Consider the following 26095-nt stretch of genomic DNA (forward strand, 5'->3'; position numbering starts at 1 on the left):
TTCTTGAGCCTTCTCCTTTATGGTTGTAGGATTGCATATTACATCTAATAGGGGAGGGCTGCAACCACACCTGGATCAATAGCGCTTTTATAACAAACTGCCCATGATCTGTGCGTGTGAGAAAGAAGATATTATATGAACTGCCTGAAGTAGCGCCATTGTTGTGCATCTGATTGTTCAACTCTTTTAATATTGCCTCTTTACTGCCTATGTTATGCTGTTAGCTGCCTCGAGTCTGTATGGAATGGGCAGGATATAAGTATAATGTAAATAAATACATACAACTTCAAATTTTATTTGATTTAACATATTTATAAAAAACTTTCCCAGTAGCTAGAATGTTCAACAGCAAATTAAAATACAAACAATAATAATGAAAATATAAGCAAAGCACAAAAAAGCCATAGAACATTTTAAGTGATTTATTTATTTAGTATCCAAATAGTTCCTGATAAGAATGGTTTTACACCAGCAGGGCTTATCAGAACTGGGATGGGTGGGTGTGGGTGGTAGTCTGTGCACAGACCTGGTGCCTCCCCCTGGCACACATCCCACCAGTAAGGCATATCAGAAACTAGAAGGGTGAGGGTGGGTGAATGAAAATATAAACAAAGCACAAAAAAGCCATAGAACATTTTAAGTGATTTATTTATTTAGTATCCAAATAGTTCCTGATAAGAATGGTTTTACACCAGCAGGGCTTATCAGAACTGGGATGGGTGGGTGTGGGTGGTAGTCTGTGCACAGACCTGGTTCCTCCCCCTGGCACACATCCCACCAGTAAGGCATATCAGAAACTAGAAGGGTGAGGGTGGGTGGGGAAATTGTACTGTACTGCCATAAAGCAGTAATAAAGAAGGAAGGGGTCGCTGCCAGAAAGTGCAAAATCAAAATTCATCCATCCAATCATGGGGAAGGCATTTTATGATCGGCAAGGCAAAAACAGAGCCAGCCCAGGAGCACGTGTAGGACCACCGGTGCACCGAAATATTGCCCCCCCCCCAACCGCAACCAAAGTAAATGAACACTATGCAGTTTATAATGCCCAAAGCTTTATTCGCTGAAACGGGAAGCAGTATAAACAAACGCAGGTATAACGTTAAGGCGATTATACATATAACGGTTGAAACAGCGTAACTTCGCAGCACCGGAAAAGCAGTCTTTCATTCAAGGGCAGCGGCAGCGAGAGCCATGGGGGACGGAAAGCCGAAGAATCATCTCCTTTGATAAATATATTCTGCGACAGCATCCCGCACAGCCCTCCCACTCTCTAACTGCCTCCTGTTTATAACCCTGAAGTCTGGTTCTTCTTGGTCTGGGAGGAGTGTTATCTCCTTATCTGGAATGTCCAGGTTGACCGCATGTCCCTTTCCCTCACAAATATTGTGCAGAGTCACAGATGCGGTCACGATGGAGAAAATACTCCGGTACTGCGCGTTCATTCGCGTTAGCAGGACACGCCAGCGAGCCTTAAGCCTCCCGAAAGCACGCTCCACCACGTTCCTGGCCCTGGCGTGTTTCTTGTTAAAGTGCTTCTGCACGGGCCCGACGGGTGTCCTGTACGGGGTCATCAGCCACGGTCTAAGGGGGTACGCTCCGTCGCCCAATACAAGCGCAGGTATGGTTACATTTCCCAAAGTCACCGTGGGGTTCCCCGGAACCCAGAGCCCTGCATCATTGCCAGAGCAGAGATGGCTGTTCGCGAGAACAAAGGCATCGTTGGTCTTTCCGCTGTGGCCGAACTCTGCATCCACGAAGCGTCCTGTGTGATCAACCGTGCCTTGGAGGATCATGGAGCAGAACATCTTCCGGTTGCAGAACTCCTCCGATTTGCCCCCAGGCGCCCGTATCGGGATGTGCGATCCATCCAGAGCAGCCACCGTATGCGGCATACCGAGCTTACCGAAACCGTCCATAATCTGTAGAGAAATGGAGCACAATTGATCAGGGATATTTCAACTTCCACTGTATTAGCAATAGAGAATCACATCAGGGTCAGATATATCGATGTTACGTTATAACGCAAAACTAGGGAAAAGAAAAAAAAATACACACCGTTCCGATGTCGTCACCGAGGCACACGACCTTTGAGAACAAACGTTTCTCGATGGCTTCGCAGATCTCCATCACAATCCCATGGACGGTGGTAACGCCGATCCCGAACTGCGTACCGACTTCCCGATAGGCGCTTCCGGTAGCGAGGTACCACAGCGCTACCGCGAGCCGCTTCTCAGGGTGGACCGGAGACCTCATCCTTGTGGTTTGCCTTTCCAGCTTGTCCTTCAAAGCGGCATAAATCTCCATAAAGGTCCCTCTGGTCATCCGGAAGTTATCCAGCCATTGCTCGTCGCCCCAGTACACAAGCACAAAGTTCTCCCACCAGCCGAGTTCACGGGGGAACACCCAATACCTGGGCGCGAACCGGATACCGGCAAGGTAGTGCCATCTACGTTGCTGGCGGCGACTGCCACCTCTAATCAGCCGAAGCCGGTCAGACTTCCTAGAGGCGGCCAGAGGTTTCGGTGATCCAAGTCCATGAGCGAGGAGTCTTTCTCCGGCGCGGAGCACTTGGCGCGCGGCGTAGATACACAAAATCAGAATATCCACTGCTGAATAAAGCAGCGCCATAGTCTCGTCATCAGGATTCTCCATTGTGAATGCTTCTGACGATACGAGGCAGTGTGGAGGACGCCGCTGCGGCCAGTATTAAAACAGAACCGTCACGTGATGGTTTGCCCGCGAAAAAGGGGATTCTCTATCACGTTGTCGCGTTGTTACGTTGTTACGTTGTTACGTTGTTACGTAATTACGCAACTAGAATGACGTCTAAAAAAAAATGATTGACAGGGCATCGACTCCAGTCGATGCCACTGGGAAAACGCCGGTGGGAAAACGATTTGAGCCGGCGCTTCAGGGAGGGCGACTCCGCAAAGAGTCACTAGTGGGAAAACGAAAAAAGTGATCCGGAGATAATTGCGCCGGGGAATAAGGGGAGCAAACGCTAAGTGGGAAAACGGCCATGGAGTAAAAGGACAGGTACTCTTGTGGATCAAAAACCGGCTAATTAATAGGAAGCAGAGAGTGAGTATAAATGGGCAACTTTTGCAGTGGAGGAGGTACTGCAGGGCTCAGTACTTGGTCCGATTCTTTTTTACTTGTTCATTAATGATTTGTAGTTGGGAGTAAGCAGTGAAGTGGCTAAGTTTGTGGATGACACTAAGTTGTTCAGGCTGGTGAGAACCAGAGAGGATTGTGAGGCACTCCAAAGAGATCTGTAGAGGCTGGGTGAGTGGGCATCAACGTGGCAAATGAGATTCATCATGGCCAAGTACATAGTAATGTACATTGGGGCCAAAAATCCTAACTATAAATACAAGTTGATAGGGTGTGAACTGGCGGAGACTGACCAAGAGAGAGATCTTGGGGTCATGGTAGATAACTCACTGAAAATGTACAGACAGGGTGCGACTGCAATAAAAAAGGACAATGCTATGCTGGGAATTATTAGGAAGGGAACTAAAAACAAATCAGCCAGTATCATAATGCCCCTGTATAAATTGATGGTGTAGCCTCATTTGGAGTGCTGTGTACAGTTCTGGACACCACATCTCCAAAAAGCTATTGTAGCATTGGAAAAAAGGCAGAAATGGGAACTAGAATGGTGATAGGGTTGGAATACTTTCTCTATGAAGAAAGATTAAAATGCTTGGGGTTCTTTAGCTTGGAGAAACGTCAACTGAGGGGTGACATGATAAGAGTTTTACAAGATTATTCATGGGATAGAGAAAGTAGAGAAAGAAGCACTTTTCTCCCTTTCTCACAATACAAGAATTAATGGGCACTCAATGTAATTGCTGAGCAGCCAAGTCAGAAAGGATGAAAGGAAGTATGATAAGAGGTTTACAAGATTATCCATGGGATAGAGAAAGTAGAGAAAGAAGCACTTTTCTCCCTTTCTCACAATACAAGAATTAATGGGCACTCAATGTAATTGCTGAGCAGCCGGGTCAGAAAGGATAAAAGGAAGTACTTCTTCACCCAAAGGGTGATTAACATGTGGAATTCACTGCCACAGGAGGTGGCGGCAGCTACAAGCATAGACAGCTTCAAGAGGGGATTGGATAAACATATGGAGCAAAGGTCCATCAGTGGCTACTAGCCACAGCATATTGTTGGAACTCTGTGTTTGGGGCAGTGGTGCTCTGTATTCGTGATGCTTGGTGGGGGACAACAGTAGGAGGGCTTCTAGTGTCCAGGCCACACTGAGGGACCTCCTGATGGCACTTGTGTTTTTTGGCCACTGTGTAACACAGAGTGTTGGACTGGATGGGCCATTGGCCTGATCCAACATGGCTTATGTTCTTAACTATTCTAAGCTTTTCAGTTCAAAAGCTCAAAACAAACCCTGGTTTTGGATCCTGGTCTGTAGTCCTCCAAAATAGAGTTCATGTGGAAGTCAGCATTTGAACATCACAGTAAAACAGACAATTGGCTTTTTCTGCATTTTGGGGGGGGTTGCTTCTGGCTCCATACTGCTTTGGTCTACTGATTTCTGCATGCATTTTGTTCCTTTACTGTGTGCTTCTGGTTTTTTGTTTTGTTTTACTCTCTTCCCTTGTTCTTTTGAGGCCACTTTCATCCGTCCTTTTCTGTAAGCAGACTTTGAGTTGTCTTTTTCCTCATGCATGATATTTCTTTTAGTTTTCTTTATCCCACTCCCTCTGACCCACCTCCACTGCACTTACTGATGATTGGACTGTTGTCATTGTCAAACTACCACTACGCCACTTATCAGGGGTTTCATTTCATTTTAATTTAAAAAAAAAAATACTCTTAACTATATATTGATTCACCATTGGAATTATTGGTTTAGCAGGTTCTCTGAATTCCCAGCTTTCACTTTTTAAAAAAGTCTCTAGTCATTTTCCTTTTGGAAATATACCTTCTCCCTTACATCTCTGCAAGGGAAAATGCTACAGACTTTAAACCATTAGGAAAGCTGGGAATTCAGAGAACTGCTAAACCTATATTGACAACACTATGGATACAATATTTTAGTGCAATTTTTTTTTTAAATGCAGCCGTTATATTGATGTGTTGATACAAGCATGTGTAAAAACTAAAGGGAGTACATCATTAATGGTGCCACCAATGTAGTGACACCACTAATTGTGCTGCCAATGGCAAAAACACTCTTTTTTGAACATCCTAACTATTTCAGGCATGTGCTGAAGAAAATAAACGACTCCTCAACTCTAGGTCTCCTTCCAGGCATGCGCTAGCGCTCCTTATAGCAGAAGGTACTGTTCCTTCAGTTGGTGTTCTGCAGGTGGGTAGCAGTGGCATGACCTTGGGTTGCATCACGGTATCCTAGTTGGCTACTTCCTGGAGATGTCTGCACCATGCCACCTGGTGACTGAGGGAACTCTGCAAAGTCACCATGGTCTTGAATACAATCACTATGCTCTCTTTCTGCCTGGATGAAGGACTTTCATTTCATATTTGTCCCTTGTGGCAAAGCAGGCCAGTAGCTACAGGGGGCCTGTGGGGGAACTGCCCTCAACTTCCAGCACAAACCTCCCACCTGTCAGCCCCACCTCTCCCCTCCAGTTTGGTGTAGTGGAGAGCCAGTTTGGTGTAGTGGTTAAGTGTGCAGACTCTTATCTGGGAAAACCGGGTTTGATTCCCCACTCCTCCACTTCCACCTGCTAGCATGGCCTTGGGTCAGCCATAGCTCTGGCAGAGGTTGTCCTTGAAAGAGCAGCTGATGTGAGAGCCCTCTCCAGCACCACCCACCTCACAGGGTGTCTGTTGTGGGAAAGGAAGGTAAAGGCCAAATGCGAGAAGCAGGAAGACCCTACCAGCCCTGCCTTTTTAGGGTGGAGGGCTTTTTAAAAACGTGAGTGCCACCCCCCGAATTTGTGAAAAGCTCCCTGACTAAAAAAATCCTGGCTACATACATGAGGCAAAGGGTCCCAAGAAGTGGGTCTGTGCTGGCACTGAGATCTTAGGCTTAGACTGTTATCTGCTGCTGTATCCTTGGCCATTCAGTTCTTTTATTTGATATGAGATGGCTAAGACTTACTATGAAATAAAGACAAATATGACAAAAGGGGCCTTTACTTTCTTTAGTAGGAATCATCTATATTTATATAGCAAGCAAAAGACAAAGCAAAGATGTTACAAATTAATACTGAAAACAAACCACCCCCAATTAATGACACCAGTGACCAAGACATAGTAGTATTATTGAAGTAAGAAGCCTGATATTGGAACAGGATGCATTATTTATGGAATTGATTTATACTAATGCCCCACATTAAGATCCAAAGCACCCTGCGATATTATTCTATTTTATCTTTTCAACAACCCTGTAATGCAGGCTAAACCGAGAGAGAGTGATTGGTCCCAAGTCATCCAGTGAGCTTCCATGGCAGAGAGAGGATTCAAACCTTGGTCCTCCAAACTGTAGTCTGACACTCTGAGCACTATACTGAGCTGGATTTTTATCAGTTCTTTTTGTACCCTTTCTTGGCACTGTGACCCTTGTAGTCAGCCATGTTTTCATATATTCCGAAGTACTGTACAAGAAGGAAAAATCCTTTTCTAGGAAGAAATCTGAGGAGGAAAAAATTCATCAGTTGAAGTATTAATACTCCACCTTTTCCACACACACATAAACAATTCTCTCCATGGAACTCAGAAGGATCAAAGGAATACAAAAACTGAACATTTGATTATTCATATTAACAAATATTAAAGGCAGGAACTCATTAGCATAATAGGCCACACCCCTGATGTCAAGACTGATTAGCATATTATGCCACACCTCCTGATGGCAGGAACTGATTAGCATATTAGCCCTCCCCCCAGTATTTATTATACTTGGAATGTGTTCATGAGCCGAATGGAGGAATATAACTGGGCAAGTTTTGTCCTTAATCACTGCACTCTTATAAATTTTTAATCATGGTAAGTAAATGTGCCTATGTTAAGGCTATAAAGAATTAGAAATGTCCCATGCTATATTCACTTAAGTTTTATAATTAAAAAGACATTTTGCTTTGCTTTTTAAACTCTCAGAAAACTTGGTGCAACCAGTTTTGTGCAAAAATCAAGGGGTTTCCCCCAGAAGATTCTACACACTGGAGTGGCCCAAGGCACTCAACCCAACCTCCCTCCCGCTGGCCAGCCAATCCTTGCACCCTCCCCCCACACAAAACAAGCAGCATGAGCCCGCAGGGAGGGTTGACAGGAGCGCAGCCATGACCCAAACGGCATTGATCCTCCACAGATCTTGGCCCAAGGCAGCCAGCCGACCAACCTCCCACTGGCCAGCCAGTCCTTGCACCCTTTCCCACACAAAACAAACAGCACAAGACCGCAGGGAAAATGGGCCACAGTACAGCCACACTCCAAAGGGCCGTGATCCTCCACAGATCTTGGCCCAAGGCACCCAGCTGACCAACTTCCCACCAGCCAGTCGGTCTTCGCATCTTTCCCCAATGCAAAATAAGCAGCACAAGGCCACAGGGAGGATGGGCAGCAGCACAGCCATGATTCAAAGGGCCTCAATCTTCATTGGATCTTGACCCAAGGTGCTCAGCCATCCTCCCTCCCAGCAGTCAGCCAGTCCTCAAACCCTCCCCAATGCAAAGCAATCAGGAGGAGCAGCCTGGCCCAACCCTGCTCTTACGAATGGCCCCACCAGTCTCCCACCCTTCCTCCTCTGCAGATTAATGTTTTTAGACCTCCCACATACCTCCCATGAGTAAATTGCCCTACAAACCTCCCATGAGTAAAGTGCCCCAGTGAGATCACAAAAGTGTGGGCTTGCAAACTATGTTTATTTTGGCTGCCTTGTGAGTGCTCCAAGTCAGAGAAAATAAGTGAGAGAAAAGTCATATACTTACACTTTTAAAATAAGTGAGAGAAAAGTCATATACTTACACTTTTAAAACAGCAAGTGCTATAGTAGGTGGCACAAACAAATAAAATTTGTCCTTTAGAATACCATCCACAATTGTCCTGCCAACATACTCTACATCCAAGATTGGGAGAAGACAGGGCCGCCTGAAGGAAAAAAATATGCTGATTAGACAAGTCTGAACAATTTGCCTGGATCTAAAGAACTGAAGGACTGTGAATCCACACATGCTAAGTCTCTCAGTTCTCACTTATACCCAGAATAGAACTTTGCTCGTCTTTGGAGCGCCACTGAACTCAAACTTCATTCTCAAATCTGTTTGTTAATTCTTGTATTTGTATGCCAATTTACTGCCATTCTAGGCTTCCCAACCCCCCCCCCCGCCCTGCCGGGGGACCCCTGTATTAGCAACCTAATCCCCCGCTCCCTAAAAATCTGATAGCGGGGGTAGGGGGTGGGTGGGTGGAACGGCATCGTGTCTCTTTCCTTGCCTGGCTTCAGGATTCTCCTTTCCTCCGAGTTACAAAGACCCGCCCACCGCCGGCCTGCTATTCGCTCCAGTCTGGCCTCCCTTCGCAAGGTGCATGCTGGGACTTGTAGTTCTTGCATCCTCTAACGTCTGCTGAGCATTATTCTCTATGTGGAGATTGATTCTCATAGGGTATAATGGGGAATTGATCTGGAGGTTTCGGGGGCTCTGGGGGAGCTGTTTTTTGAGGTAGAGGCACCAAATTTTCAGTATAGTATCTAGTGACTCTCCCCAAAGTCTCCTGGCTCCACCCCCAAAGTCCCCAGATATTTCTTGAATTGGACTTGGCAACCCTATGCCATTCACAGATCTTACCAACCAGGAGCTCATTTGCATATTAGGCCACATATTAGGCCATGGCATCATCATTGTTTCACACAGGCCGCAGAAAAAGAAAAGGCCCAGCAGGAACTAATTTGCATATTAGGCCACACCCCTGACACCAAGCCAGCCGGAACTGCGTCACTGTGCATTCCTGCTCAAAAAAAGCCCTGTTACCAACCAATTTCCTCCTTCCTCCAGGGTGCATGACTAAACTGTTTTGAACATATAGGCAGCTTTCCATTTCCCATATTTAAAAAAAACAAAACAGCAAGATCCCAGTGGACATCTCTAAAGTAGCTCTGGACCCTTACAATGCAGAACTGTCAATAAGCTTACAGAATTACAACTTTCGGTAAATGCATTGTTATTCAAAACCCAACACTCACGTTGTTTTTACACCAATAGTAAGATCTGTATGCACATAATATGGACAGACAATAGTAGTTTTAATGCCTTTCTTTCCTGCAGCCTGCAATTCAAAAGCAACTGACTCCAAAAATCCAATTACTGCAGCCTTGCTTGCAGCATACTCTGAAAAACGGATGGAGAAGGATTAAAAATAATAAGACAATTATGAAAAGTATAAGTGCCTCTGAAATCATTAAGTTCTTTAAAAGCTCGGGGTGTTTATGTGTGTGTAAGGGCTGGCCCCCTCCCCAATCCTTGCCCACTGCTGCTCCAAGTGGAAGCAGGAGATTGTAAAAACCCTCAGCGTTGTGTGCACCACTATGTTACTGCTATGTCACTTCTGTAGAGGTTTTTAAGCAGAGACCAGATGGCCATCTGCCAGCAATGCTGATTCTGTGAACTTAGGCAGATCATGAGAAGGAGGGCAAGGGAAGGTACTTGTAAATTTCCAGCATTATACAGGGGGGTGGACTAGATGACCCTAGAAGTCCCTTCCAATGCTATATTTCTATCATTCCTGGGAAAACCCAGAAGAGATGTAAGATGGCTCTAGGACTCTCCAAAAATAGTATAGCTCTATGTTGTTTCAAAAACACATTGTATCAAACTATCTTTGGGGAAGATAGCACCAAAGCAGGGGAGGGGGGACAGAAAATAGATGATATGGGGATGACCTTTTGTGGATTCTACAAAAGAAACTCCTGAGGTTGGATGCCAAAAAGTAATATTTTTTTAAAGAAACCTTAGCTGCTGCAGAGACCAATCCTGTTTATATGAAAGGGTGCTTTATTTTCTTTTTCTTTTCTTTTCATCATCTAGGTAGTATTTTAATCCATTTTTTTTACTTATAGCCGGGACTTTTTTTCTGGGGGAACATGGTGGAATGGAGTCCCGGAACCTCTTTATGGAAACAAAAAAAGCAGGGGGTCATGGTGGCCCTGGCAAGTCCTTGCTGGTTCTACACTTGTAATAGCATACTCCTGTGATGATTCTGATATTGCCTTCTCCCTTTATTACATCAAGAACATATGAAGATCTCCACTATCTGTGATGTCGAAATACAGGACTATGGTGTAATGCAACAGCTGATGAAGGGTTTTCCCACATGCTATTCTACATGTCTGAATTGACCCCAAGTGAATGGGAGCTGGTATGCAAGTTTGCTTGAGCACTGGAAGAGTTTCTACCTGCATTTGATCATCCTGACAAGTGCTCACACAGGTTAAGACATCTTTGATTTCCATGTGCTGATATCTGGTTATTGTCAAGAGCAATATATCCACCCAGAACATTTTAAATAGTTTCTCTGTTCAACTGCATGAATAATAAATAGATCCAGAATATACTGACCTGAGAGTTTATTAGACCCAAGAATTCCCACTTCACTTGCAATACTAACCAAATGTCCATGGTTAGAGGCAATCATGGCTGGTAGGAAGGCTTTGCAAGTCTGTGACACAGTGATAAAAGCCATAGTACTATTAGGCATGTTTTTAATAATTTCTGATTTTGCTACAAAAATTTTACAGGGCACTCTATACAGTTAATGGCACATTACTCCAGTATTGTAGGCAGTAAGGATGGGCACAAACTGGGAAAATGGTGGCTCATTTTGGTTCATGAACCAACCAAACCACCATTTCCCCTGAATTCATTTGTGGTTCGTTAGTTTATTATGGCTAGGGGAGTGAGAAGGAGGCATTTAAATGCTACCCCTCCCTTCTCCAGCTGGCTTGCAGTGGTCGCATGGCTGAGGGAGAGAAGGAGTAGCATTTAAATGCCACTCCCTTCTCCACTTCAGGGTCATCAGAAAGCAGGGGTAGAGGAGGGGAATGTCTGCTGGGAACTCTATTATTTCCTATGGAGCCTTATTCTCAAAGAAAATAATGGAGAATAGATCTGCGAATATCTTGGGGGGGGGCTGTTTTTTGTGGTTGAGGCACCAAATTTTCAGTATAGCATCCAGTGCCTCACCAAAATACCCTCCATGTTTCAAAAAGATTGGACCAGGTAGTCCAATTCTATGAGCCCCAAAAGAAGGTTGTTGTATATCGATTTACATGTTGTGAGCTGCCCTGAGCCTCCTTCGGCGGGATACAAATAAAATGTATTATTATTATTATCATTATTAAGGTACCCCTATCCTTCATTATTTCTCATGAAAGGAAGGCATTTTAAAGGTGTTCGGTCCCTTTAAATGTGATGGCCAGAACTTCCTTTGGAGTTCAATTATTCTTGTCACACCCTTGCTCCTGGCTCCACCCTCAGAGTCTCCTGGCTCCACCTCCAAAGTCCCCAGATATTTCTTGAATTGGACTTGGCAACCCTGTTTAAAAATGATAAAAGGAGCACGTGTAGCTTTATGCAATGAATTCCCTTAGTGGCTGTAGCGAGGCAACCACAGTATTCCAGATTTCTGTTTCTGTGAGTAAAAAGGCAGGTAGAAGGAGCAGGGCCATTTCCAGGCCTATTTTACCTTTTGAGGGAGGATTTATTTGGGCCAGGCCTGACTAGGGTTTCTAGCTCCAAGTTGGACAATTCCTGGAGATTTTGTCCTGGAGTCTGAAGAGGGCAGTGTTTTTGGAGGGGAAAAGCCTCGGCATGGTATAATGCCAGAGTCCATCCTTCAAAACAGCCACTTTCTATAGGGGGACAAATTCTGGAGTTCAGTTGTAATTCTGGGGGATCTCCTGGTCCCACCTTGAGGCTGGGAAGCTTAGGCCCTGCAACAGCCTTTAAGTAGGCCTGGATGTCTGCTGCTATTCAACAGCAGCCACCCCATGAAAGCCGGTGTCATACAGTTAGAGGTTCAGAGTAGGATCTGCAAGACCCAGATTTAGATCCCTATCTTGCTATAGAAGCTGACTGGGTGATTTTGGACCAGTCATATACTTTCAACCTAACATACCTCACAGGGTTGTTGTGCAAATAAAAAGGAGAAGAAGAGAATAACGTAAGCTGCTTTGGTCCCCACTGTGGAGAATGACTATAGTTTTCCTAGGTAAAGGCTGCAGAGAAGGAGGCAATGGAAAGTTAAAGAACGAGAGGAAGATAAAGGTGGGTTGGCATTTGGGTGGGAAGGAGATAGGGTTGCTGTAGGAATGTCACACGACTCAGGGTTGAGGATCTCGCACCAGTCTGTCTCTGTCTTGTCTGACAGTGGTTTCTTTATTTTACAGTCGTCATTTATTTTATACACTTGTCTTTACACAATCATTTACAAGAAGCATGCAGAGTAAGGAGACCGATGTTTACCTTAGCTTTTTACCTCTAATGTGCATTCCAGGAATGAGGTGAAAGGGAAGAACATTCTCAGGCCCTCAGCATTCTTGCATAGGGCAAAGTACATTTAGGCTTAAGGCTGCCTTATAAGTCTATAGCGCCGACGCGAGGATTTGAACAGGGAGCGGAGGGCTGCGCAGGGAGAGCTGCCGCTGAGGAAGCCAGGGAGGCAGGCTAGCCCCGAGGGCTTTGGAACGTCCTGTGGGCACCGCCGCCGCCACAGACCGAGGCCAGAGCCCCCGCCCACCAGCTTTTTAGCCCATCTGCCCTCCACCGAGCGTCCGAAGGAGGGGAGGGGAGCAGGCCAGCCCGCTCGCCGCGGAAGTGCAAATGGCCGCTCAGCGCACGTGGCGACAGCGGCAGAGCGGGGAAGCGGAGCTGGAGGAGCCTCACCATTGGATCCATTTTGGCTAAAACGGGATTTTTAATGGTCCCGGGTTAGCCAACCCGGGAGGCGGGAATTTGGGGGCAGGGGTGGGACTTTCCCGGGTGGTCGGGACGATCTGGCCACCCTTTCTATAGATGAAGTCGGATTAAGGTTGGTGTGCCAGACCGTTGACCCTTCCTTCAGGTTGCCAACTCCAGGTTGAGAAATCCTTAGAGATTTGTGATGTGGAGTCTGAGGAGGGTGGGGCTTGAGAAATGAAGGGACCTCAGAGAGATATAATGCCATAGACTCAACCCTCCGAAGCAGCCATTTCTCCAGGGGAACTAAAGTTGCCAACCTCCATGTGAGGGCTGAAAATCACCCAGAATTACAACTACTGTCCAGATGACAGAGATCAGTTTCCTCTGGAGAAAATGGCTGCAAAAGTAAACTCTACAGTTTGGAGGTCTGCTGTGATTCCTGAAGAGCTGCTGTCACCATCGCTGCTCTGGGGGGGGGGGGGGGAGGAAGTAGTTAGGTGGGTGAGAAAGTGAAGAATGCAGAAATAGAGAGATGGGATGGGAGGCAGAAAGCGAGAGGGCATGACAGGCATAGAGGAGAGAAAAAGAAAACAGGTAGTAGGAGGGAGAGAGACAGAAAAATAGGAGGAGAGGGGAGGAAACAAAAGTGGGGGGAAATGGAATAGCTGCTCCTGCAACTTTCTTGTGGGTCCCCACTTGTATGACAATGCTTATGACCACAAACTATCTTCTATATTCTGCAGCTATGATAGGCTTTTGCAGATGAATGGTGTTGAAAACAACACTAGAAATTGCATCTTCTTTAGTGTTCCCTTCTACTTTACTGTTGTCACTTTTCCTTTGCAATACAACTGCCCTCTTTCACCCCACCCCAAGTAAATGATCTCAACCAGAAGCAAGGGCTGGTAGTATCACTGGGTAGATCACAAATAAAGTGTCATTCAGATGAATCAGTAAAAAAGCAACTGTGGTGACTCGCTAGCCTGTAGCACCACATAAAACCATAATATATAAATGACACTAACTATTTAGTTATATGATGAGTGATGGAGATATTTTCTCCACAGCTTTGTTTACAATGAAAAACAGTTTCCCATAAATTCATAAAGTGTCATTAATTCAGTTTGAAGATATATTATTGCAACTATATGTTTAATTTTAAATGAAAAATTTAAAACATCAAAAATTGAATGTAAATAGACAAATCCATCAACTTAATTTTATGCTAGATTATGGATCTGGGGATGCGGGAATAAACAGGGAGCACATGGCAGAAGTACAAATGAAGAAAACATAGAATTAAAAGTCATCCCACAGAGTTCTTAATACTAAATACCACTACATTAAAAAAAACCTAGTCAGATTCCAATAATTCATGGTACATTTTTAATAAAAAAAAATCAAAGTAGTTTCATAGTTATCTAGAAAAAAAAAATGATTACCCAGAAATGTGCCTTAAAGTTCACATCTAACGTTTCATCCATTTTATTGTCTGGAATATCAAGGAAATTTTTCCCAGTCAAAATACCTGCATTGTTGATTAAAATATTAACATCTCCAACTTCTTTTTTAACCTAAAACAATAACAAATAAAAAAATGAAATGTGAAAAATCATGTTCTTTTAAGATTTCTGTGGTTTACTTTACTGTTTTTTCCCCCACTTACAAATGTTATCGTCGTCGTGTGCTAGTTTAACTGCTTATAATGTAATCCAATATTTGGGAAATGTAATCCTTTTGTTCAGGGCTTCTTTTGTAGAAAAAGCCCAGCAGGAACTCATTTGCATATTAGGCCACACACTCCTGATGCCAAGCCACAGTTGGCATTTAGGTAAGCTCTAGCCATGCTGATAGATACTAAAAAGTCTTTGGTAGCACTAAATTCAGGCAGTCTGAACCTATGTATGTTTTCTCAAAGTAAGTCCTAACTGTTCCTGGAGTTTACTAACTTCTGTGCACAGAATTGCAATCTTAAATAGCAGGGGAGCGCTATTTTGTTCAGTCGGGGGAAATACTATAGGGATTTGGGGGCAAGAGGCTTCAACTAAACATGTTTCCTAAAAACAGATAATGGAAGTTTTCTCCATTTTAAACAATTTTTATTAGTAACATATGGCAATAAATTCAATTTCTTATATCATTAATAACTACTTTTTTTAATCCCATATATTACTTTCTACCTACCCCTTCCCCCTTTACTTGACCCCCGCCGGTGTACCAAATTCAAAACATCATTTTAAAAGGTACCCCTAATTAATAAGAACCAAAGCCCATATCTTCCCCCCACTTATACTTAATCATTATCAAAGATTGTCCAATGCCCTTTTATTTTCCATTCTTTTTCTACGTATCTTCTGAACTTCTTCCACTCCATCTTAAATACTTCTAAATCATAGTCTCTTAAAGTTCTTGTTAACTTATCCATTTCACTCCATGTCATAACTTTAACAATCCAATCCCATTTCTCTGGTATTTTTTCTTGCTTCCACAACTGCGCATACAATGTCCTAGCAGCTGAGAGCAAGTACCAGATTAAAGTTCTGTCTTCTTTTGGAAATTTTTCCATTTGTAATCCTAACAGAAAAGTCTCTGCAACTTTGTTAAATTCATATCCCAAGATCTTAGAAATCTCTTGCTGAATCATCTGCCAAAACTTTTTAGCTCTTTCACAAGTCTACCACATATGGTAGAAAGAACTTTCATGCTTTTTACATTTCCAACATCTGTCTGGCATCTTGTTATTCAACTTTGCCAATTTTTTAGGAGTTATATACCATCTGTACATCATCTTAAAACAATTTTCTTTGATATTCTGGCATGTTGAGAGTTTCATAGAATTCTTCCACAAATATTCCCAAATTTCCATCTGTATTTCTTTATTTACATTAATTGCCCATTTAATCATTTGAGATTTTACTACTTCATCTTCTGTAGACCATTGTAAAAGTAATTTATATACTTTTGAAATTAATTTATCATTGTCTCCAAGCAGAACTTTTTCCATTTCTGTTTGCTCTTTCCTTATTCCTTCAGTTTTAATATCATTCTCCACCAAGCTCTTTATTTGTTGCATTTGAAACCAATCATATTTATTATTCAACTCTTCAGCAGTTTTCAGTTCTATTTTGCCACTTTGTATTTTTAATAGTTGACTATATGACAACCACTTTTCTTCCCCTATCTCAGCTGTTATTTTTATTACTTCCTCCAGTACTATCCATAACGGTCTTCTCTCATCTCCATACTTCTTATATTTCAGCCATGTACTTAACAAATTATTTCTTATATAATTGTGAGAGAAAAAAACGTCCATCTTCTTTTTTCCATAATACAAATATGCATGCCAGCCAAATTTATTTCCGTGACCTTCCAACACTAAAAGTTTTCTGTTTAACAGCATTATCCATTCTTTTATCCACACTAAGCAAACTGCTTCCTGAAATAATCTTAAATTCGGTAGTTGAAATCCATCTCTCTCTTTTACATCTGTCAAAATTTTCATTTTAATCCTTGGTTTCTTCCCGGCCCACACAAATTCTGAAATTTTTCTTCGCCATTTATCAAATTGTTTACTATCCTTCACAATAGGAATAGTTTGAAACAAATACATTATTCTTGGTAGAATATTCATTTTAATTGCAGCTATTCTACCCAACAATGACAAATTAAGCTTGTTCCATTTTAACATGTCTTCATCAATTTTACGCCATAACTTCTCATAATTATTTTTGAACAGATCAATATTCTTCATTGTTATCTCCACCCCCAGATATCTTACCTTGGAGGTGACTTTGCAGCCCGTTCGTTTTTACAATTCTTGTTGATTTATCTGCATATTTTTACACAGAATTTTTGAATTTTCTCTATTACTACAAAGTCCCGCCAACTCCCCATATTCTTGTATTTTTGCTAACAACAAAGGTGTAACTTGTATGGGGTTTTCATTTATAAACATTATATCATCAGCAAAACCTCTGTATTTATAAATAAATCCTTTTATTCTTAATCCTTCTATATCTTTTTCTTCTTGTACCTGCATCAATAATATTTCAAGAGTCATTATAAGCAACAATGGTGAAAAGTGGACAACCTTGTCTAGTACCTTTGCTGATTTTCATATCTTCTGTAAGATCTGCATTTCTACATAACCTTGCGCTTTGTTCAGAATATATTGCTTTTATCATTCTTATAAAGCTTTCTCCAAGCCCCATTTTTTCCATTACTGCAAACATAAAGTCCCAGTTTAAATTGTCAAATGCTTTCTCTGCATCTGCAAAGAATAATGCTACTTCTTTTTCTGGATGTCTTTCATAATATTCTACAATATTTACAACAGTTCTAATATTGTCTCTTATTTGCCTTTTGGTAAGAAAACCTGCTTGATCTTCCTTTATAAAATGTATCAAATGCTGTTTAAGCCGTTCTGCCAGGATTCTTATATAAATTTGATAGTCATTATTTAATAGCGAAATTGGTCTATAATTTTTTACATTCGTGACATCTCCCTTAGGTATCAACGAAATAACAGCTTCCTTCCATGTGTTTGGTATTTTCCCTATCATTCTTATCATATTCATCAACTTCTGCAACTTTGGTATTAATTCCTCTTTGAAGATTTTAAAAAATGTAGTTGTATATCCATCTGGCCCAGGTACTTTTCCATTTTTCATTGCATTGATTGCTGCTTCAATTTCTATTTTTTCAATTGGATCATTCAAAACTTTTCTCATATTTTCCGTTAAGGGCTCTATTTTTACCTTTTGTAAATATTCATCCATCTTCTCCTTCTTTATTTTAACACCTTTAAATAATTTGGCATAATACTTAAAAAATTCTCTTTTTATTGCCTCTTGGGTAACCACTTCTCTTCCATCTACCACAATTTTATTAATAATTTTACTTTCCCTCTTTTTTTTCAATTGCCAAGCCAAATACTTTCCCGGTTTATTTGCTCCCTCAAAGGTTTTCTGCTGCAATCTTTTCAAACTCCATTCCACTTCTTTATTTAACAAATGTCTCATTTGAGTTTGTAATATTGTAATTTCCCTTATAATTTTCTTTTTCCACAGTGAAGACGGAGGTGAAAAATGCATTTAGCTTCTCAGCCATTTCCCTATTCTCCTTCAGTAATCCTTTCACCCCTTGGTCATCCAAGGGCCCCATTACCTCCCTGGCTAGTTTTCTACTTCTAATATATTTGAAGAAATTTTTATTGTTGGTCTTTATGTTTTTTGCAATATGCTCCTCATAGTCCCTTTCTGCCTGATCAGGCTTCCCAACCCTCCCGCCCTGGCAGGGGACCCCAGGATTTCCAGCCTCTTCCCCCGCTCCCCCCCAAAAATGGAAGCGGGGGAAGGGGGGAAACGGCGCCCATCTTGGAGGACCCAGACTCGCGGAGCGAGCGATGCCGCTGCGCTTCTGCCGCCTTTTCTCTGCTTCACTGTAGCTACGGTGAAGCGGAGAAGAGGAAAGCCCCTCCCCCGACTGGGCGGTTCCTCTAGACGGCGGGAGAAGCACCTCCCCCCCCCCACCAACCTTCTTGTTGCTGGTTCCGGCCCTCCTCAGTTTCCTTTTCGCCTTTGGGACCGGTGTGGAGCTGATCCGCTTTTTTTCTCTCCGCTGTTTGTGCAGCAGCAGCAGCCTGCGGGAGCTGGCGCTCCCCAACACAGAGCCGGTGTGAGTCCTCGCGGGGAGTGGGGTGGGGAGAGAAAGCAGCGTGCGAAGGAAACGTGTCTGCCTTCCTGAAACTTTTTCGCCGCAGGTAGCCTGCAGTTGTGCTGGAGGCCACTTGAAACGGGGGAAGAGGGGCCAGTCTGTCTCTTAAGACCCTACCCCTCTCCCCCCGTTTCAAGTGGCCTCCAGCACAATTGCAGGCTACCTGCGGCGAAAAACTACCTGCTGAGTTGACTGGGCACCCTGCTCTGAACTTCAGTACTGGCCGCGCTTGCCTCCCCCCGCAGCCAGCCAGGCCCGGCTCCGCCGCGCCCCAGCCGGCGGTCACAGTCGCCCCAGCACCCGACGCCTCCCGTGGTCAGTCCGCGGCCGGTCCGCACCCCCAACACAAGTCGGCCCACAGCGCCGCCCAGCAGGCCACGCCCAATCTGACCGCACCGCCCCGCTCCAACCAGCCCCCGCAGGTAACCGCTTGTTTTTTCTCAGAAAAAGGCGAGGTAGAAAGCTCTCAGTCAATATTCGCCTTCCCCAACAGCAGCAACAGACGTAGGCAGCAGCAGGAAGTTTTTAGTGCATAGCAGAGGCGGCAGAAGGTGTTATTCAAGGAGCATTAGCACCAAGCTCCTTGACTGCCGCCATCTTGGTTACTGGTTGTGTGCCGTCCCTTTAAATGTGATGATCATAACTCCCTTTGGAGTTCAATTATGCTTGTCACAGCCTTGATCTTGGCTCCACCCCTAATGTCTCCTGGCTCCACCCCCAAAGTCCCCAGATATTTCTTAAATTGGACTTGACAACCCTATGCCTGATCACAATCTTGCATTTGATTTGCCGCAGCCTGTGTTCCCTTTTATTAATTTCACTTGGACTAGCTTTCCACCACTTAAAGGAGTCCTTCTTACCTTTTACAGCTTCCATTACTTTGTTTGTTAACCATGCAGGCCTTTTCTTATACATGTTTGTGCCTTTCCTAACTTGTGGTATATATTTTATCTGAGCTTCTAGGATTGTAGTTTTAAATAACTTCCAAGCTTCCCCAAGGGTTTTGACTGTATTTACCTTTCCTTTCAGTTTCCTCTTCACATGCCTCCTCATCTCAGAGAATTTACCCCTTTTAAAGTGATTGTGCTGGTCTTTGGGGGCAACTCTCTATTTATACAAATGGTGAAATCAATAACGTTATGGCCACTGCCCCCAAGCGGTGCAATCACTTATACGTCTCTCACCAAATCTTGGGTATTACTTAGGTTCAAATCCAGGATCGCCCCACCCCTGGTAGGTTCTGTGACCATCTGCTCCATAGCACAGACATTGAGAGCATCTAGAAACTCAATCTCTTTCTCTCAACCTGAACACATATTGACCCAATCAATCTGCGGGTAGTTAAAATCACCTATTACGACACAGTTTTTACATTTAGCCGCTATCTTTAATCCTTCCATCATATTATAGTCGTCCTCTATCTTTTGATTTGGTGGGCGATAACAAACTCCCATAGTTAAATTTCCTTTTGGGCCCTCTGTTTTGACCCAAAGCATTTCTAGAAGGGAATCTAATTCTTTGACCTCAGTCTTACTGGACTGTATACCCATTCTGACATACAGAGCCACCCCACCTCCAACCCTTCCCTCCCTATCCTTCCAATATAACTTATATCCAGGAATCACCGTGTCCCACTGATTCTCCTCATTCCACCAAGTTTCTGAAATTTCCACAATGTCTATGTTTTCCCCCAACACAAAACATTCCAACTCACCAATTTTACTTCGAACACTTCTAGCATTTGTATACAAACATCTATAATTTCCCAGACAAATTAGGCCCGCAACCTTCCTTCTGCTGCCTCGAGACTTTGGCAAACACTCCATATTGTTTGTCACCATCTCAGTGGACAACTCTGATCCATTACCCAGTAGAAAAGTAACAGCTAACCATTCATCTCTTTGAGATGAGTCCTCCCGAACCAGAGATATTTCATCTCCTGTCGGCTTTCCCCCAAGATTTAGTTTAAAAACTGCTCTGTCACTTTTTTTGATTTTAAGCGCCAGCAGCTTGGTTCCATCTGTGGACAAGTGGAGACCGTCTCTTTTGTACAGCTCCCGTTCGTTCCAGAAAACATCCCAGTGCCTAACAAACTTAAACCCTTCCTCCCTACACCATCGTCTCATCCACACATTGAGACTTCTAATTTGTGCCTGTCTCTCCACCTGCAGGTGGAACAGGTAGCACTTCTGAGAAGGCTACCTTGGAGGTCCTGGCCTTAAGTCTGCCTAGCAGCCTAAATTTTTCCTCCAGGACCTCACGACTGCATTTCCCTACATCGTTGGTGCCAACATGCACCACGACCACTGGCTCCTCCCCAGCACTGTCTATCAGCCTATCTACTACACGCATAATGTCCACAACCTTCGCACCAGGCAGGCACGTCACCATATGGTCAGTTCATGGTTTTGCCACCCAGATGTCTATTTGGCTAAGGATCAAATCACCAACTACCAAGACCACCCCCTCTCTCCCTGCCCAGGGATGGTTCCTTGGCGCAAAAGGATACCTGCTCACCAACTGAAGAAGAGGTCCCTTCTGAGGGCGCATTCCCCTTATCCTCAGCACAGTGACCTGTTCCCTCTCGACCCTCATGCTCCCTGGCAGCAACAGGGCTGCCACGTTCAGAGTGGGGCTCATCTAATACGTCCCCGAGAGTCTTCTCCGAGTGCCTAACTGACTGTCTCTGCTTCTCTAGGTCAGTCACCTCGGCCTCAAGGGTACGAACTCGTTCCCTGAGTACCAGGAGCTCCTTGCATCGAGCACACACCCAAGACTTCTGTCCTGTGGGCAGATAGTCATACATGTGACACTCAGTGCAAAACACTGGAAAGCCCCCACCCCCCTGCTGGCATTCTTCCTTCATGATATCTTTTTTAAAATATACAGTCCCCTTTTAAATCCTGTTTGTTTATGTGGCTCTCCTTCTGGAGGGTCTACTTACCTTATGGGGAACACAAGGAAAATAGGGATCTGGGTTCCTGGTCCTTACACAGCCCCCAGGCTAAAAGCCACAGGCCAAGAGCCTTTTAGCTCTCGCCTCTGGCAAGGCGCAGCTTAATAATGCAAAGAGGGTGGGGCCTCAGTCTGCCCCAGGAACACAGCCACTCCTAATCCATCAGCAACAATCACTTTCAGCCCACTCAAACCAAACAAACAGCAGTTCCCCAGCAACCACAAACTCAGAATTTTCAGCAATCACACAGTCACACAAACTCAGATATTCTCAGCAACTCCCCCAGCTGTTTAGAAAGCCAAACTTCATCCTTATAGCACTTCTTATCTGCTCTCTGAAATGTGCTCAGCCTCTGGCAAGAAAATGCCAGATGTTTATAAATCCAGTATTTCCTTTCTTGCTTTCCAAGACAGGAAGCACAAATAACTAGACTGCCCAGGTGAAAAACAAGCAGCTGTTAATACTACTATGAAAGTCCTCCCCCAAACCCCACCTTCCCCAGGATCTACCTTCAAATATCCAGGGTTTTCCCAATCCAGAGCTGGCACTCCATCTTGTAATAATTCTACAGCAGTCTGAATCACCATTTTCTGACACTCCTGTGCCCTTTTATAGGATCACTGCCTGTACAAAAAATTACCCTACCTTTAAAGGGCAATTCTAACATTTTCCATGTAGAGTTTGATAGACTTTTCAAAGTTGCCTTGGGGACAAATACTAGTGAAAATATTATCTGTTCTCTCTTGTTGGCAAGTTGCCTGAAAACAGTTATCCCTTCTTTAATACTACATGGTTCAGGGTCAAACCCTGAGTCCTTTTCTTCTGCAATTGCAACTGCTCAGCATTCCAGACTAACAAAATCCAGTCTATTTTGACTACAAAGGGTTGCTCCTTCAAAAGTCCCCCCCTTCTGATCCAGGGTTCGATTCCAGGGGGAAAGGGCACTTGTAAATAATGCTGTTCCACACTTCAGTCTTCAGTTAAAGTCCAACAACAATTTATTACAAAAGGAAGCAGATTAAAACAAAGGCACAACTTTCATTGCAAGGGACAGCAAGTCCTGTAAGCAAACAGTCAAGTTGTTAAAACTCCATACCAGCATGTTGATTAAGTGCTCATTAAGTGGGAGAGCCTCTTCTGAAGTCAGGCTGCGGGACAACGCCCTCAGAGCAAACAAAAACAAACAGGAGCGTGTAAAACTCAGCTTTCATCAACAAGAAGAGAAAAGCTTGCTCCCACTTTTTTTGCTACCGTGCTACTAATTAAGACCAAGAGTTTAGTTCTCACAGCTGTGGCTATTTAAAAAACATGTACCAGATTTCTGGCTTACTCTAAAAATCTGGACTAACAACATTCCCATACATATACATACTGCTTTTTTTGTAGAAAAAGCCCAGCAGGAACTCATGAGCATGTCAGGCCACCGCCTCTGTGACAAGCCAGCTGGAACTACGATCCTGTGCATTCCTGCTCAAAAAAAGCGCTGTACCCAGGTCCCAGCGGGGGATCCCCTGTTTTTACAGGCTTCTCCCCGCCCCCAGCCAGCTGGCCGGCGGGTGAAGCCCCACCCCCCACAATCACCATGTAGTTTTAGAGCTCCTGCAGGTCCATTTTTAAAATATGTGCCTTTAAGCCTGAGCAGGAAGTAGGAAGGGCTTCGGAGAACAGCCCCTCCCTTTGTTTTGCTTTCATTTTCAGATCAAGTAATGTTCTGCAGGAACAAGACCCAGTAAGTATTTCTGTGTGAGAGAGAGGGAGGGGCAGGGGATTCCCTGGTTTGGAGACCCTCCCCCTGCTTTAGAAAGCATAGGGGGGAGGGAAATGTCTACTGGGCACTCTTATTATTCCCTATGGAGAACGATTCTCATAGGAAATAATGGGGAATTGATCCGTGGGTATTAGGGGCTCTGGGGGTGCTATTTTTTGAGGTAGAAGCACCACATCTTTAGTATAGCATCTAGTGCCTCTCCCCAAAATACCCCCCAAGTTTCAAAACGATTGGACCAGGGGGTCCAATTCTATGAACCCCAAAAGATGGTGCCCCTATCCTTCATTATTTCCTGTGGAAGAAAGGCATTTAAAAAGGTGTGCTGTCCCTTTAAATGTGATGGCCATAACTCCCTTGGAGTTCAATTATGCTAGTCACATCCTTGTTTCTGGCTCCACCCCCAATGTCTCCTGGCTCCACCCCCAAAGTCTCCTGGCTCCGCCCCCAAAGTCCCCAGATATTTCTTGAATTGGACTTGGCAATCCTACCCTGTACACACTGCCATACATTTGATCATTTGAAATGTGGTTGTGGAGGAGAGTTTTATGGATACTATGGACTGCCAAAAAGACCAATGAGTAGGTTTTAGATCAAATTAAGTCTGAATTCCCTCTAGAAGCTAAAAATGGCTAAACCGACACTATCGTACTACTTTGATCACATCATGAAAAGACAAGACTAACTGGAAAGACAAATAACAAATAAAGCTGGAAATGAAGTGGGGGCAGAGAAAAGAAAGGTTGGTTGATGAGTGGTAAGAAGGAAAGGAAAGGTCCCCTGTGCAAGCACCAGTCGTTTTCGACTCTGGGGTGATTTATGGGGGGGTTTGCCTTCCACAGTCTTTTACACTCCCCCCCCCCAGCAAGCTGGGTACTCATTTTACCGACCTCAGAAGAATGGAAGGCTGAGTCAACCATGGACTGGCTACCTGAATCCAGCTTCCGCTGGAATCGAACTCAGGTCATGAGCGAGAGTTCAGACTGCAGTACTGCTGCTTTACCACTCTGCACCATGGGGCCACTAAGGAGTGAAGGAAGGAGGCAAATGGCTATGGGAGCTTCCAGGGAAAGAGGGATGCAAGGGGAAATGAAGTCACACTCACAAGTCCTTGTGGATTCCCCACTTGTACAAGCTATTTTGAAGGGGGGACCACATTTTAATAAACACTGACAAGAATACCTACACATTTTTTTCACAATACAAAGGGGAAATGGAAGTTAAAAGGCAAATTCCACGCACTCAAATACCATGTCCTATGGCACCTTCAAGGTGTTGGGTAAATTTCAATCCTCATGGCTTGGGGATTACATACCTAGAGGACTACCCATCCTCATATGAACCCTGGTGCCAATTAAGTTGTGCGGGGGGGGGGGGGGGAGGGGAACCTTATTGAAGCCTTGCAAATGTCATCTCTCTCCCAGATTTATGGAATGGCTGTTAAAAATTCTTTTTCCATTTGCCATCTGGTTATTTAGGGTTTCATTGACTGTTCTGTATATTCAACGTGTCTGATAGGTACTAATTCTAAGGTTTTTTGGAGTTTATTTTGCATGTACAACTGCTTCAAGAGGCAAACTGAAATTCATATAAATTATGGCGAATTGAAATTAATATAAAGGAAGTGTAAATCCCACACCTAATTCTATCCTGAAAATTCCACTCAGCCCATTAGGATGTTTTCATAACTGCATCCATTAGGTGCAATAATTATCCTTACAAAAGGCTCATTCAATTCATAATCGAATGTCAATGCAAATTTTTTACCTGATCTGCCACTGCATAAACTTCTTCCTGTTTGCCGCAGTCACACTTGTAGGTATAAACAGCTAATGCTCCATTTCTTTCAGCAAGTGCAGCAGTCTCCTTGTTTGCTTCTTCATCGATATCCCAGAGGACCAGAATGGCACCAAGACAGGCAAAATTGAAAGCCATCTGCCTTCCAATTCCATGTGCTGATCCTGTAATAAGCACTATTTCCCCAGCAACATTCTTAGGAGTTCCACAAAAGTTCATAATGAAGGCCTCAATGTAGTAATAGATTAACAAAACTATACATCTGAGGGTCTTGAAAAGACTGGTTATTGTGATCATGATTCTACTGAAGGGATCTGCTCCCCCCTAAAAAGTATAAACAATTAAAAGTCTGTCGGTTCACAGCTACACCTAGGGAGCAGCCAGTGGAACACAACACACCACTTAACTCACAGTGCTACTCTGCCCCACCTGAGAAGGTTACTGAAAATCACATTCCATATATTTACCCTCGAAATTTCTTCAGATGCATGAATAATTTTGAAGTCCTTTCTTGTAACCCAAAAGAAAGTTAAAAATACCGGTTTTTAAAACAAAAAAGCTATGATACCAATTTGCTGTCCTTCTCTTCTCCCCCACCCCCCCTTCCTTTCTCAGAATCACAAACTGTGGGATGAAATCAACAAGGCTGTCTAACAGGCGAACAAGTCCCCTGCAGGGATTCACGTGCCTCCGACGTCAATAGCAAGAGCAGCTGAGCGCCGCTCTCCAAACAGAGGGGAATCAGCAGCTCAGAGTTCCTCGTCTACAATACTGGCGGGCGGGTCCTGCCGAGGCGCTGCGCGCATCATACCGGGCTGGCGACTAGACTCTTCCACGGCCGTTGTGGAGATTCAAATGACAGCAGTTTCGGCTCCCCAGAATTACACGGCTTCGGAGCAGGCTGTCCATTTCTCCGCCCCCCAGACTAATGAGCGCAGAGGCCCTTAGGCTGCAGGAGAGGGTGCTCCCTGTGCAACTTCCCCG

At 44.0% G+C, this 26095-nt stretch overlaps 1 protein-coding gene across 1 annotated transcript; it reads right to left on the reverse strand.

Moving 5' to 3' along the window:
- Nucleotides 1-6434: 6434 nt before the first annotated feature.
- Nucleotides 6435-25429, reverse strand: LOC132574730 (epidermal retinol dehydrogenase 2-like). The gene is made up of 6 exons (XM_060242966.1): nucleotides 25082-25429; nucleotides 14321-14452; nucleotides 10539-10638; nucleotides 9167-9311; nucleotides 7951-8073; nucleotides 6435-6618 (listed from the first exon to the last, which is right to left on the reverse strand). Exons 1-6 carry the CDS (start codon nucleotides 25406-25408, stop codon nucleotides 6510-6512), a joined length of 936 nt encoding a protein of 311 aa, XP_060098949.1. The 5' UTR covers nucleotides 25409-25429; the 3' UTR covers nucleotides 6435-6509.
- Between the last annotated feature and the right edge of the window lie 666 nt (nucleotides 25430-26095).

This window comes from Heteronotia binoei, chromosome 7 (genome assembly GCF_032191835.1).
Source record: "Heteronotia binoei isolate CCM8104 ecotype False Entrance Well chromosome 7, APGP_CSIRO_Hbin_v1, whole genome shotgun sequence".
NCBI lineage: Eukaryota > Metazoa > Chordata > Lepidosauria > Squamata > Gekkonidae > Heteronotia > Heteronotia binoei.